Source organism: Bos indicus, chromosome 14 (genome assembly GCF_029378745.1).
Source record: "Bos indicus isolate NIAB-ARS_2022 breed Sahiwal x Tharparkar chromosome 14, NIAB-ARS_B.indTharparkar_mat_pri_1.0, whole genome shotgun sequence".
In the NCBI taxonomy this organism is placed as follows: Eukaryota; Metazoa; Chordata; class Mammalia; order Artiodactyla; family Bovidae; genus Bos; species Bos indicus.
In genome coordinates, this window is record NC_091773.1 from 2608396 (window position 1) to 2621795 (window position 13400).

General features: G+C 57.9%; 1 protein-coding gene across 4 annotated transcripts in view; it reads left to right on the plus strand.

Moving 5' to 3' along the window:
* The first annotated feature begins 7567 nt into the window (after window positions 1-7567).
* The window catches only part of LOC139186855 (maestro heat-like repeat family member 5), a 60778-nt gene continuing 54945 nt past the window's right edge, over window positions 7568-13400 (plus strand). For all 4 annotated transcript variants that reach the window (XM_070802351.1, XM_070802354.1, XM_070802353.1 and 1 more), the window contains exons 1-2: window positions 7568-7765; window positions 12972-13153. In XM_070802351.1, the coding sequence (XP_070658452.1) occupies window positions 7686-7765; window positions 12972-13153 (262 nt within the window). In that variant the 5' untranslated portion in view covers window positions 7568-7685. The remainder of the gene's footprint in view (window positions 7766-12971; window positions 13154-13400) is intronic.

The window sequence follows — 13400 nt, forward strand, 5'->3', positions numbered from 1 at the left end:
GTCAGCAGCCAGGGGTCAGGCTTGTTTACCTGGCTGCCCAGGAGACTGAGGGAGGGGCCTTCTGGGGAGGAGAGAACCTTGCATTTAAAGTGACCCCACCCGGAAGTGCCCTGGGGCTGGGGGGGAAGGGTCAGCAGGCACAGGGGCCTCTCCCCTGACCCGCCACGGCTCACCTGGCCCTTCTCAGGAGCCGTGGGGACCCTACCCTGGCGCTCGGAGACCTCCATCCTCACCCCAGTGACCTGCCTGGGCTAATCCCTCCCTGCTGGCTCTGAACCTTGGAGCCCGGCAAGGGGCTGGACAGCCTCCAGCTCTCCTCTGGAAGCCCTGGGGAGCGTGTTTTAGTTCCACTAACAAAACGACGGGGGCAGCACAGGACACAGAGAATCGCCCTGTGTTCCTCAAGCTGGCGAGAGAGGAGCGCACGGCTCCCTCCTATTTATCCCGTGTGAGCCCCCAGCCCAGCTCCTGACGCACAACGGCCAGGTGCTCTGGGCACAGGCACCTGGGCACCAGTTCCTCCGTCAGGGAGACCCGGGTCCCGAGTGCCGGTGGCAGCCCTGAGAAGCGGCGACCCAGAGCCCAGGTGGTGCTAGTGGTAAAGAGGTAAAGAGTGGTAAAGAGTCCTCCTGCCAATGCAGGGGCCACAAGAGACGCGGGCTGGATCCCTGGGTGGGGAAGATCCCCTGGAGTAGGAACTGGCAACCTGCGCCAGTGTTCTTGTCTGGGAAATCCCATGGACAGGAGAGCCTGGCGGGCTACAGTCCATGAGGTCACAAAGAGTCTGGCACAGCTGAGCACACACACACAGCCCTGCCTGGCACTCCCTGCCTCCCACCCACCAGTGTGTCTGGAGCCCCTGGCCAGGAAGGCGCTCTCACGGAGAAAGAGGACCCCACAGGCTCCGGGCACGGCGGCCGACCACCTGCACCTGGGCCCGCGGGCCCCGTGCTCCCCGCCTGTTTCCCAGGGTCCTGTGGGACCTTCCACACGGGCCACCAGATGCCAGCTCTCAGGGCAGACGTCGTACCAGCTCAGCCCAGCCCGGTGACCCTGGGCAGCCGCTTGCTATCCGCATGGTGGGGACAATGCAGGAGAAAAACCAGACACTGACCTTCTGCAAATGGTCACTGAACACTGGACAAGACAGGCCTGTCAGTAGCCACTCAAGCCCTGCGTCATAGGGTAACCACCAAACCATGGTAACAGAGAGCAACTTCAATAAGGTGGTGCCGGCCAACGGTCCAGGCCCACCTGCCGCCATCCAGCCCATCCCAGGCTCCAGGGCATCCAGCCCTTCCCAGGCTCCTTCCAGCTGTGGCTCCGCCCCTTGAGGCGTGGTCTCATCCACTGTCGTTCCCATCTCCTTCTCAACCAGGAAGAGGAGGGTGGAGGACCCTCTCCGGCCAACAGTTTCCCTGGTAGCTCAGCTGGTAAAGATTCCTCCTCCAACGCTGGAGACCCCAGTTCAATTCCTGGGTCAGGAAGATCCCCCGGAGAAGGGATAGGCTACCCACTCCCACTCCAGTAGCCTCGGGCTTCCCTGGTAGCTCGGATGGTAAAGAATCTGCCTGCAGTGCAGGAGACCTGGGTTCGATACCTGGGTCGGGAAGATCCCGTGGAAGAGGGCATGGCAACCCACTCCACTATTCTTGCCTGGAGAAGCCCAAAAACAGAGGAACCTGGCAGGCTGCAGCCAGAACCTGGTGACCGTGGGGTCGCAAACAGTCGGATACGACTAAGCAACTAAGCACAGAAACTGTACACTTCACTTCTCAAGTGCCAGGGTGAGAATCAAGTCACCTGGTTGCTCTTGGCTGCAAGGGAGGCTGGGGAATGTAGTCGCAGCTGGGCGGCCGGGTGCTCAGCATTGGAAGGGACAGCTGCTGGCCAGCCTGCCTCCACGTTTAGGACAGACCCAGTGTGTGCAGTCCGGTCTCCCCCTGAAGCAAGTTGTATTGCTTCCTAGCGCTGCTTCGACAATCACCACAACGTCAGTGGTTTAAAACAGCATCACTGGGATGTAGTCAAGGGCCATGCTACCCCCACGGCTCCCGGGAGAACCGGCCCCTCCCTCTCCCTGCTCCTGGGGGCTGCCCACCCTGCCCAACCCCCACCCCCGCCCCTGTGGGCACACGGCCTCCTCCTCTTGTGTCTGTGATAAAGCTCCCCCTACCCTTCTCTATAAGGATGCACGTGGTTGCTTTAAGGGACCACCCAGATAATCCGGATAATCTCCCCATCAGAGGATTCTTAACTTAATCACAGCCACGAAGCCCTTTTTTTTTTGCCATATAAGGTAGCAATTACAGGTTCCAAGGATTGGAACAGAGCTCTCTTTGGGAGGCCATTATTCAGCCTAGCTCCAGGCCCTAAGGAACGATTTGAGGACAGGACTTGACCCAGGGCATGTGGTAGGGACAGAGGGAGGCGGGTGATTCAGGGTGATTCAGGCTAAGTGGTCATCTCCGAGAGCCGCTGGGGCTCAGCGCCCCCGCGTGAGCCTGTCTGAAGGTGAGGGCCCAGTCACCCTATCAGTGTGAGTTAAGCACTGCTCCCCGGAGAGGTGATGCCCTGAATCTCCCACCAGCGGCCAGAGAGCCCTTCAGACAAAGAAACATGGGCTGGCATGGAGCTCCCGGGACAGGAAGAGCCCAGCGCATGGGAGTGGGGCAGACCCATAGTTCCCCAGCCCCCGCCTCAGGGAGCTCACAGCCTAACTGCACAGAGGGTAAAGGTCAAATCCAGGAAACAGACACCCGTTGGGATGAGGATGAGAGAGGAAACTCTCAGGGACCCGTGGGGTGGCAACGGTAGGGGTGACCCCCGGAGACCATCCCGTGGTCAAGGTCAGCCTCTTGGAGAAATGACACGGACACTGAGAGCCGAGATGGGACGTCACGTAGAGGGAGGGAAGGAGGGTCTGAGGACGGGCCCCTGCAGACACCCTGTGGCTGCAACGAGCACAGTAACCTGGAGATGAGAAACTGCCCCGAGGGGCCAGGCAGCTGCTGAACAGTGAGTCGCGGGAGGGGCACCGAGGGACAGTGGGGGCCTCCTGCAGCCTGGGGTCCCGACCCAAGCGTTTCTGCCTCCTCCATCTCCACAGTCACCTCCCTTCTCAGCAGCTCGGCCCCCCCACCCGCCGGCCCCCCACTGCACAGAGGGAAGGGCAGAGCGAGGGGGCCAGGCTGAGTGTGACGTGGGCACAGGCTGCTGGCTGCGGGCAGGGCACCCGTCGAGGAGGAGGGACGGGCAGGCCCCCGCAGCCCAGGCTCCCCACATAATCCCCTCCTGGCGCTGCACCGCCTCTTGGTTATTTTTAAAATCTCATTTTCAGAAAGTGGAGAAGAAAACCTCTTTCTTTGGACTTTTTCCCCCTTTTTTTTCTGTGAAAGATTAGGAGAGGGGTGTGGAGGGAGGAGAGAGCCTGGAAGAGCGGGAGGCACCTCTGGCAGCGCGCCCGCTTGGGGGCCAGGGTCTCTGCTGACTGCCCCCCGACCCCTGCGGCCCTAGAGACACAAGGCGGGACCCCTCCTTGGGCAGCCAGGTCTCAGCTGCTGCCTTTGCCCAGTGGGCGCGTTGTCAGTGCCGACTTTATACTGGAGCACAGCAGGGTGGTGGCTCTGGGTGTCCACCCTCCTGGGGTGCAGGGCCTGTGGGGAGAAAGGGCCAACAGAGATCCACCCCCGGGCTGGGAGGCTGGGGGAGGGGCAGGAACTGCCTGGAGCAGGGCCGGGTGGAGGGCAGGGAGGGTTCTAGAGGCAAGGACTGCACGCATGGGCAGAGCCTGGTGAGCCTGGGTGGCTGGCAGGGGCTGACCTCAGGGACCAAGGAACCAGAGGGCCCGTCAGGCAGGTACCCTCACTGATGCCCCACAGGACACTCTGCAGGGGAGGACCTCCCTGAGCCAGGAAGGCCTGGAGCCCGGGACTGGACTCCCAGCTCTGCTCCTGAGGCTGGGCCAGCTGTCTGCCAGCCTGCTAAGTTGCTCCCAGCTCTAACCCTATGGACTGAAACCCACCAGGCTCCTCTGTCCATGGGATTCTCCAGGCAAGGAGACTGGAGTGGGTTGCCATTTCCTTCTCCAGGGAATCTTCCCGACGCAGGGGTCGAACCCGCATCTCCTGCACTGGGGTCCCCAAGGGCGAATAGGAGAGTGCGGGATTTTCTTTAGGAAAGCAGGGGTGTGGAGGGGAGGAGGTGACTCCGGGTGAGGACCAGACTCCTGCGCGGGCGGTTATGGCTGCAGGCGCAGAGACGGGCCTTGCAGGGGGAGAGACCGGGCTCAGCTCTTGATGCAGTGGGGATTTACAGCCAAGGAGCAGGGCGGAGGGGGTAGGGGCAGTCAGTGGATGGAAAATACCTAGCAGGAGGTATCAGGAGTAGGGAGAGTCTAGCTAGATCCACCTACCAGGGTTCTCGCTGGAGGCAGGCCGGGTGCTCACACCTCACCTGGGAGAGAGCAGAGGATGAGGACCCTGAACAGAGGCAGGGGGCGCGGGGCAGGGGACAAGGAAGGGGGGGTTGTTCTTGCTAGAACTGCACTTCATGAGGAAGAGCAAGGATGGACCCAGGAGAAGGTTCCGGAGCCCGGCTAAAGTTTGGTCCAGCAAAGACTCTTTGTCAAGGGCATTCCAGGAGGAAGGCATTGCAGAGCCTCAGAGGGCTGGCCTGGCTGCGACTGCAACTGAGGGGGCTGGGGTGGGCATGGAGGGGGACAGAAAGAAGCAGCCTGGGTAGCAGAGCAGGGGCTGGGCTGCTGGGCCCTGGGTCAGGCCGGTCCTCTCTGGGGCAGTAGCAGCAGCCTCCTCCCCAAAGGGTCCAGGCTGGAGCCCGCGAGCCAGAGTGTGCCAGGGGCCTGGGCGGTGGGATGCCGAGGCCCCCTCCCCACCGACTTGCCGTCTGTGCTCAGGAGGGCTGTGGCCCCGGGCGAACCCATCTCTGCAGAACGCCCGGCCGGCCCGCCCCTCGGGTCCCCCGCCTCGAGTCCTGCCTGGGCCTGCAGCGCCATCTGCCGGCGGGACGGGAAGGCTCGGGCGGAACTGGCCCGAGGCCCCTGGGGAGGGACGGGTACCCTGCGGAGGCGGGTGTGCGATGGTTCACAGGCCTCGTGCTCACCCTGGAGTGAGCTGTGAGGGCCTGGTTTTGAACCTGGCTCCACTGTTGGCTGCTGTGTGACCTCCAGCCAGTTCCTGACCCTCTCTGAGCATCATCCCAATCGCAGGGAGGTGAGCACACCCGGCCTCCAGATTACTATGAAAAGTGGCCATGAGGCTGGGAGCCCACACGCGGCAGAGGTGGTCCACCCCGGCGCTGAAGGTGCTCCCCAGCCGGGGACCTGCAGCCCTGACATCTCACCGTTTTCAAACATGGTAAAGGGTAGCACGAGATGGACAAGGATCAGACCCCAGGTCTCAGTGTCCCCTGGGGCTGGCACCTGTCCTCACAGGAGGCTCATCCACTCCCACCCTAACATCCAGCCCTCCTTGGACCCTGCAGGAACAGGAGTCCCCCCCGCCCCCAACCTCGCTGCAAGCAGCTCATCCATTGTCCATCTGGGGCTTGCTGGAAAGTTCTGTGGAAAACCTGCCTCCCTGTAATCCAGGTACATTCCAAGAGCCCAGAAGGTCCACTGGGAAGTTCTGGGGCCAGGACCCAGGAACCGACCCCTGCCCCCGGCTCATCCCCTTGGGGGCCGGCCTCTCTCTGTACCCTGCTTTCTCCTCCCTTCTGCCTGGAGCCCTAAGGAGGGGAGGGCAGCTATAGAGAACCCCAACCCAAGGCTTCCCTCTTGGCCCCAATTCCAGATTCCTAAGGGGAGGACCTGCTTGGCCCACCTTGCCCGGTCAGCCTGGTCGATGTCCAGCAATGGCTCACCAAAAAAGAAGGAGCCAAAGGCCCTGACTTGCAGCATTGCCCATGACCATGGTGTAAAGGCTCCCACACGGCTGGTCCCCAGCTGCCCCTGTGATGGATGGCATACAGAGTCTGGCAGAGATGCACGATACCGCCCCGTGACAGACAGAGACACGTAAATAACCTCTAGGACACGGGTGACAGTAAAATAGATGCAATTAGCAAGAAGTGATGGGCTTGGGGCACTTATTATGTCTGTGTTTATTAGCGTCCCTTCCGTTGTGGGCAAAGGTGGTATTTTAACAAGTAACCCTCAACTTGCTGAGCATTTAAGCACTGATCACACAAGTCTGTAGGCCACCAGACAGAATGGCTACAGGGAGCCCCCCTGGAGGCGTGGGGGCCCAGCCCTGAGAAGGGTCACTGTCGACACCTGTTCTGGGAGCTTTGTGGGATCCAGTCTCCCAGGGACCCTCCTTCGTGATTCATGGACCCAGCTTTCAGCAGTCCCTCTCACGGTGCTGAAGGATGGGCGAGGGCGAACCGGGCGACGAACAGGACTGTCCCACGTGCTCCCATCAGAGTGAGCTGAGCCAAAGGCTTGGGGAAGACCCCATCCCCCAGCTGCCTGGACGAGCAGGACCCTGCCCCTCCTCATTCTCAGCCTCAGGCTCCTCCCCACACAGGGTGCGTATCCAGGAGCCCCATCTCATGGGACATCCTGAAGTTCTGCTGCAGTTAGCCCTGGTGCGGCTGCCCACCGAGTCGGACAGCCATCCTGTGTTGGGCACCCATCTCTTACCAAGCCCCTTTCGAGGAAAAGTGATTCAAGTCTCAGAACCAGCTGGGGAGGGGGCATCATCAGCCCCTGTTTCTAAAGAGGTCACAGCCTCGGAAAGGTCACCTGCCTGGCAGAGCCAGAGAGGCGGGGCTGACCCCTGGAGCAACTGCAACGCCCCCAAGGCCTCGCGGTAGGCGGTTGCTATCTGTTGACTCTCTGGCTTCCTGCACACGGCCAGGGTCCCACATGTGTGTGTCTCCAGGATGCAGGGGCTGCAGGCACAGCACAGCTGCCAGGACTCCTCGAGATCAGGGCCGGCTGGGCTGGGGGTGGGCCGCCCACCAGAAGGTCCAGACACCAACCGTCTGCTGCGTGGGGCCTCCTCGCCCCTCCACACGGGAGGACCCTGGGGCCTCTGGCAGCGGAGTCTGCTGACAAGCGTCCCTGTTGGGAGCCCTGGTCTGTCTTCGGGACCCAGCTCCCCTGTAGCCACGCAATTGGACCAGGGGACAACGAGCAGGCAGCCCACTGCGGACCCGCCCAGAGGGCTTCCACCAGGAGGCCATTCAGTCCCAGCTCTGCTGCTTCCAGCATGGAGCACACAGTAAGTTACCCGTCGCTGTGGAACAAACAACCGCAGACTCGGGGACTTAAGACCGCGCGTTTACTGCCTTGCTGCCCCTTGGGTCGGGAATCCAGGCGGGCTTTAGCTGGGCCTCCTGCCTCGGGGGGTCTCCAGGGTGCAGCAGCGTGTCAGCCGGATCCACAGGTGTCCAGAAGGAGACAACTAAGAACCAGAGGTGGAGGGGCACACTGAGGGCATAGGTGTACACGCGCACGCGCACACACACACACGGGCTGCGCCCAGGACACAGTGTTCGATTCCACAGCCCTGTCTTTGGCAAGGTGCGGTGGGTGCTGCAAGCATTGTGACCTCAGGGGTGAGGTCAGGGCTGGCTGGGGCGGGGGAGGGGGAGCCCAGAGATAGAGCTGCTCGGCCGGGCATGAGGAGAGAGTGGGTAGCACCTCCAGACGGCACCCCAACATGGACGCGCAGCATTCAGAAAAGCCACACAGCCACGCCAGCACAGACAGGACCTCCTCAGCCAGGTCCCAGAACCCCAGGTCAGCCCAGTGCCGGGCAGGGGCCCCCTGCAGGGCAGGGCAGCAAGGGGTGGACCCCCAGAGCCTGGGCCCGGGACGGAGGGGTCCTACAGCATGCCAGCAGCCCCCTGGAGTGGGAGTTGGGGGTGGACACTGACCTCACAGCCCTCAATGTGGTGGAGAGGAGGCTGGGGGGCGGCAGGGCGGGGCGATTGGGTGCAGGGAGAGAGGGGGTCTCGAGTTCCAGCATGGCCTTTGCCGTCACATCGCCTGTAGCTGCCGATGCTTGTGGGGACCAGCGGTGTGAGATGGAGTGGACAGATGGACAGACAGTGGGCATGCTGTCCCTCTGCTGCCCGGAACCTCCACCTCGTCGAGAGGGCGCAGCAGCCTGTTTCCTAAGAGACTTGAGGGATGTGCACAAAGGGGAGGCCCTCTGTGGCCTTTGTCGTCCGGGGTCCCTGCGCCCCAGGTGGGCACAAGGGCAGCTCTGCCTCCTGAGTCCAGCGGCAGGTCGGAAGCTGCGGGCAGCCTCCCTCTCTGGGTCCCCAGGCCCACGGTGTGCTGCGTGGGGACTGGGGCACGTCGGCTCTCCAGGCTGTCCCTGAGGGGGTTCCCAGGTGAGGTTCTTGCCTGTGCTTCCGTGGTCATGTCTCCCTGAGGGAGCCGCCCGACCCGCCTCAGAACACAGCTCTTCTGTTCTGCACCGTCGCTTCTGCCCGCGTGCTCAGGCCGGTCTCCCCTCTGCCGCATCCCGCCTCACGTCTAGGGCGAGAAAACGCTCCCCCTGCAGCTGTCTGCTAACTGCGTTCCTATTCTCCTGTCTTTTAAAATACACTCAATCCTGGTTGCCGCGGGACTGGGAGGCAGGTTTGGGGTGAGACACAGATCTCGCTGGTGGCTGTGGTCAACCCTGCCAAGGCCCCTCCAGGGTGCAGGGGGGGCCAGGCTCGGTGTGAAAGGCTGAGCCCTCCAGGAGCAGCACGGGAGTGGCTGGTTTTCTGAGAGGCCATAGGAAGGAGCGGGCTTCCCAGGTAGCCCTCGTGGGTAAAGAACCCACCTGCCGATGGAGGAGACTTAAGAGGTTCGATCCCTGGGTCAGGAAGATCCCCTGGAGGAGGGCATGGCAACCCACTCCAGTATTCTTGCCTGGAGAATCCCATGGACAGAGGAGCCTGGAGGGCTGCAGTCAATAGGGTCACAGAGAGTCAGCCACAACTGAGAGACTGAGTACGCACATAGGAAGGGGGGCCTTCCAGGAGGGGCGGTGTGTGTACTGAGCCCCAGTGGTCACATCCCTGGGATGCAAGCTTTGGAGTCGGATCCGGTCTGAATGGACGCTCTCCTGCAGAGGCTGTGTGTCCTGGGATGGGTCGCTGAGCCTCTCTGTGTCTCAGCACCTCGTGGGGTTGGTGTGAGGACATGGCATCTGACACAGGCCCATCCTCGTTGGCAGCGGTGGGGGCGCTGGTGAGGTGGGTGGTGGGCCAAGTACAGCCGGGAGAATCCCCTGCTGACCACAGTCACTGGTCCCCAGAGAGGCAGACGGTGGGGAGGGGCAGAGGGAGCTCAGGCTGGATGTGGCCAGGGAAGGGGAAGGCCCCACACTCCAGGCAGGAAGGCCAGCTGGGAGGGGAGCTGAAGGTAGCAGCTCCAGGTGGCCGGGAGGACGGTCCCGCTGTCCAGGGCTGACCTTGGCTCCTCCCAGGAGCACACCCCCAGCAGCATCCACTCACTCGGTCAGTCACTGGGCCTTCGCCCAGGCCCTTCCCTGGGACATGTGGGGGACCCAGAGAGAGATAGCCAGCACACCTCCAGGGGGACTGGGAAGGAAAAGGCCCAGGGGTTGGTCAGTGGAGCCGCCAGGGTTCCTGTGAGTTCAGTGGGAGCCAAGGAGGGCCATCAGTCATCAGGGAGCCAGGGGACACAACCCCTACTCTAGGATGCACTGACCATGGCGAGCAGGCTGAAGGCGACTTCATGTGGCCCCCACAAGGGGTCGAGGAGGACGGGGAGGGGAAGGACACACGCTCTGGGCAGACAGAAGAGCGGAGGCCCAAGGTCAGCCAGAAGGGCTCAGGCAACTGACCCGGTGTGGAGGCTGCAGAGGACAGACCGCCAGGATCCCAGTGAGCTGGAAGGGCTGGACCCAGAAGAGCCCAGCAGGGCTGATGGCTGCTCTGGACACATCACTCTACTGTTCTTTCCACAAACGTTTGCTGAGTCCCTGTGAGGAGTGCCAGGCATGGTTCCAGGTGTTGGGGACACAGCTGGAAACAAGACATGAAGAGCCCTGTCTCCTGGCTTGCATTCTGGTGGGGGAGACAGCAATAAACACCAGACAGGGCCCAGAGAATCATACAGTGTTACAAGCTGGAAAGCAGCGTGGGAGGAAATCGACCGGTCAGTGTGGGGCGAGGGTCAGATTTTAAAGAAGCTCATAGAGAAAAATACAACTGAGCAAAGAAGTGAAGTGGGGGTGAGGGGCTGAGCCGAGCAGCGCTCTGGAGGGAGGGTTTCACCAAATAGGAACAGCCAGTGCAGGGGTCCTGAGGTAGAAGTGTGCCGGCGGGTTCAGAAGTAGCGGGAGCCCTCTGCACCTAGGGTGGGTGGAGTGAGCAAGAAAAAGCCAGAAAAAGGGACTTCCCTGGCGCTCCAGAAGTTAAGACTCCGAGCTTCCACCGCAGGGGGCATGGGCTCCATCCCTGGTTGAGGAAATAAGATCCTGAAAGCACCAAAGATCCTGCATGCCACGGGGCATGGCCAAAAAGTGAAAAGTAAATAAATATTTAAGAAAAAAGAAATAGTAGAAGGAAATGAGATGGGGGGGTCATTTTTGTTCTTATTTCTTTTGTTCTTGGTTTGTTTTTTTTAGCTATGTTGTTGTTCAGTAGCTAAAGTATTTCTTATTTAAATGCAGTAAAATTCACCCCTGTTAGTGTCCAGTTCTACAAGTTTTTTCTTAATTAATTCAATTTTCTGGGGGCCATACTGCACAGCATGTGGGATCTTAGTTCCCTGACCAGGGATCGAAACTGCGCCCCCTGCAGTGGAAGTCCCAGTTCTAGACTGGGACTCATCGAGAGTCCCAAACTCTTACAGTGGTGCAGCCACGACCACACACAAGCTATGAAACGGCTCCATGCACCCCTGCAAATTCCCCGTGCCCCTTCTCGTAATCAATCCTCCAGCAATCCCGCTATCCCCAGAAACTAGTGATCTGTTTTCTGCCTGTATAGTTTCACCTTTTCAGAATGTCACAAAAATGGGACAAGGCCGCACGTCGCTTTGGGGGTCTGGTTTCTTTCACACAGCGTAACGCATGTAAGCCTCCTCCATGTGGCCTCCTCCATCAGTCACTCCTCTCGTTACCACTGAGTAGTATTTCTGTGGGTCCTGAAATAAAATGCAGTTTTTGGTGCATTCACCAGTCGAAGGACATTTGGATTTTTTCTGTTTGGGGTTATTATAAGCCACGGTAAACATCTGTGTACAGATTCTTGTGTGACGTTGTCATTTCACTTCGGTTAATGCCTGGGAGTAGAACAGCTGAGTTGGATGGTAAATGTAGGTCTTACTTTCCAAGAAAATACCAAACTACCCTCCACGCTGGGTGTACCATTTTGCATTTCCGTGGGCAATGATGGAAACTCTAGTTACTCTGTCTTCTCACCAGCACTTGGTATTTTCTGGTTTTTCTTTTCTCCATTCAGGTAGATGTGTATTGATATCCCACTGGGGTTTTAATTTATTTCCCCCATGGGGAATGGTGTGGAGCAGTTTTTATGGGCTTATTTGCCATCTGCTTTTCTCCTTTTGTGGAATGTCATTTGAATCTTTTTACCTGTATTTTCTTAGGTTGGTTGTGTTTTGTTCGTAAGGTATTTGTATATTTCAGGCACAGTCTTTTATCACGTGTGTGATTTGCAAATTACTCCTCCAAGTCCAAAGCTTATCTTTTCATTTGTTGTAGCTGTCTTTCAAAAAGCAGACATTCTTAATTTTGGTGAACTTATTTACCAATTTTTTATTTTATGGATGGTACCTTTGGTGTCATATACGGGACTGCTTTGTGCAACTCAGGATCACAGAGATTTACTCCTAAATGTTCTTCTAAAAGTTTTAGAATTTTAGGCTTTACTTTAAGTCTGTGATCAATTTTGAGTTAATTTATGTTTGTGAAAGTGATGTCGCTCAGTCGTGTCCGACTCTTTGCGATCCCATGGACTGGAGTCTACCAGGCTTCTCTGTCCATGGGATTCTCCAGGCAAGTGTACTGGAGTGGGTTGCCATTTCCTTCTCTAGGGGACCCTCCTGACCCAGGGATCGAACCCAGGTCTCCTGCATTGCAGGCAGATTCTTTACCCTCTGAGCCACCAGGGAAGCCCTAACCCTATGTTTATAGTGAGATAACTTTATGTTTGTAGTGAGATATAAATTGGGGTTTATTTTTTACATGTGTTTATCCAGTTATTGCAGCACCATTTATTGAAGAGACTGTCCTTTCTTAATTGAATTGCTTTTGTTGCACCTTTACCATAACACACGTGGGTCTTTTTCTAGGCTCTATAGTTTGCTCCATTTGTTTATATTTCTGTGCTTTCATCAATATCACACTGCACTGATTACTGTAACTTTATTACAAACCTCCAAATCAGCAGTGTCAGTGCTCCAATTCTTCTCTCAAAGTTACTTGGCTATCTTCATTCCTTTACTTTTCCATATAAATTTTAGAAACAATTTGTTGCTACTACAAAAAAAAATGCTTCTGGGATTTTGATGAAAATTGCATTGAATATTTAGAGAAATTTAGAGAAAATAGACAACAATGTTGAGTCTTCCAATCTGTGAACATGGTGCATCGCTCCATTTATTAAAGTCTTTATGTCTTTCAACAGTATTTTATATTTTACAGTATATAGATCTTACAATTATTTGATACATTTATACCTAAACATCTCATGATTTTTAGTGCTACTGTTTATAGTACCTTTTTATTTTAATTCCCAGTTCATTGCTGGTACCTAGAAACGTGACTGATTTTTGTACGCTGACTTTATATTTGCCAATTTGCCGAATTCACTTTTTTGTTCTGGTAGGGTGTTTTTTAGATTCTTTGGAATTTTCTAGTTAGATAATACCATCCTCTCGGCCTCTCCAGCACCTCCCTCCGTAAACACACGGGGCCATTCAGATGCATACACCCAAGGCCTCTTTTCCCTTTCAGAATCTCCTCCCACATCTCTGAATTCACAAAGAACCAGTCCTACATGACGGTACCTCAGAATTCTGCCCGTGGGGACAGACAGAGGCACCCCACCACCATCCTGCTCTGCAAGTCACAGAGCAGCCAGGCCGCCCTGATGCCCAAAGAGCACACGGCATTCATCGAGGAAGCCTACAGTGCAGGTGACCCCCGGCCCCGGGACTCGTCCCAGCAGACCCCATCAGTCCCTCCACCTGAGGAAGTCCCGGGAACGAGGGCCAGAGCAAGCCCACTCTCCAGGACCTTGGGGTGTCAAGAGGCGTGGATCTGGTGCAGCTTTCAGCAGGGCCTCCTGCGCATCCTCTTTGGCCTCCTCACACCTCCTGAGACACCATCGGAAGCCCCAGATGCCCTCTCTCAGCCCTTCCCTCCACACTCCTCCAACACCTT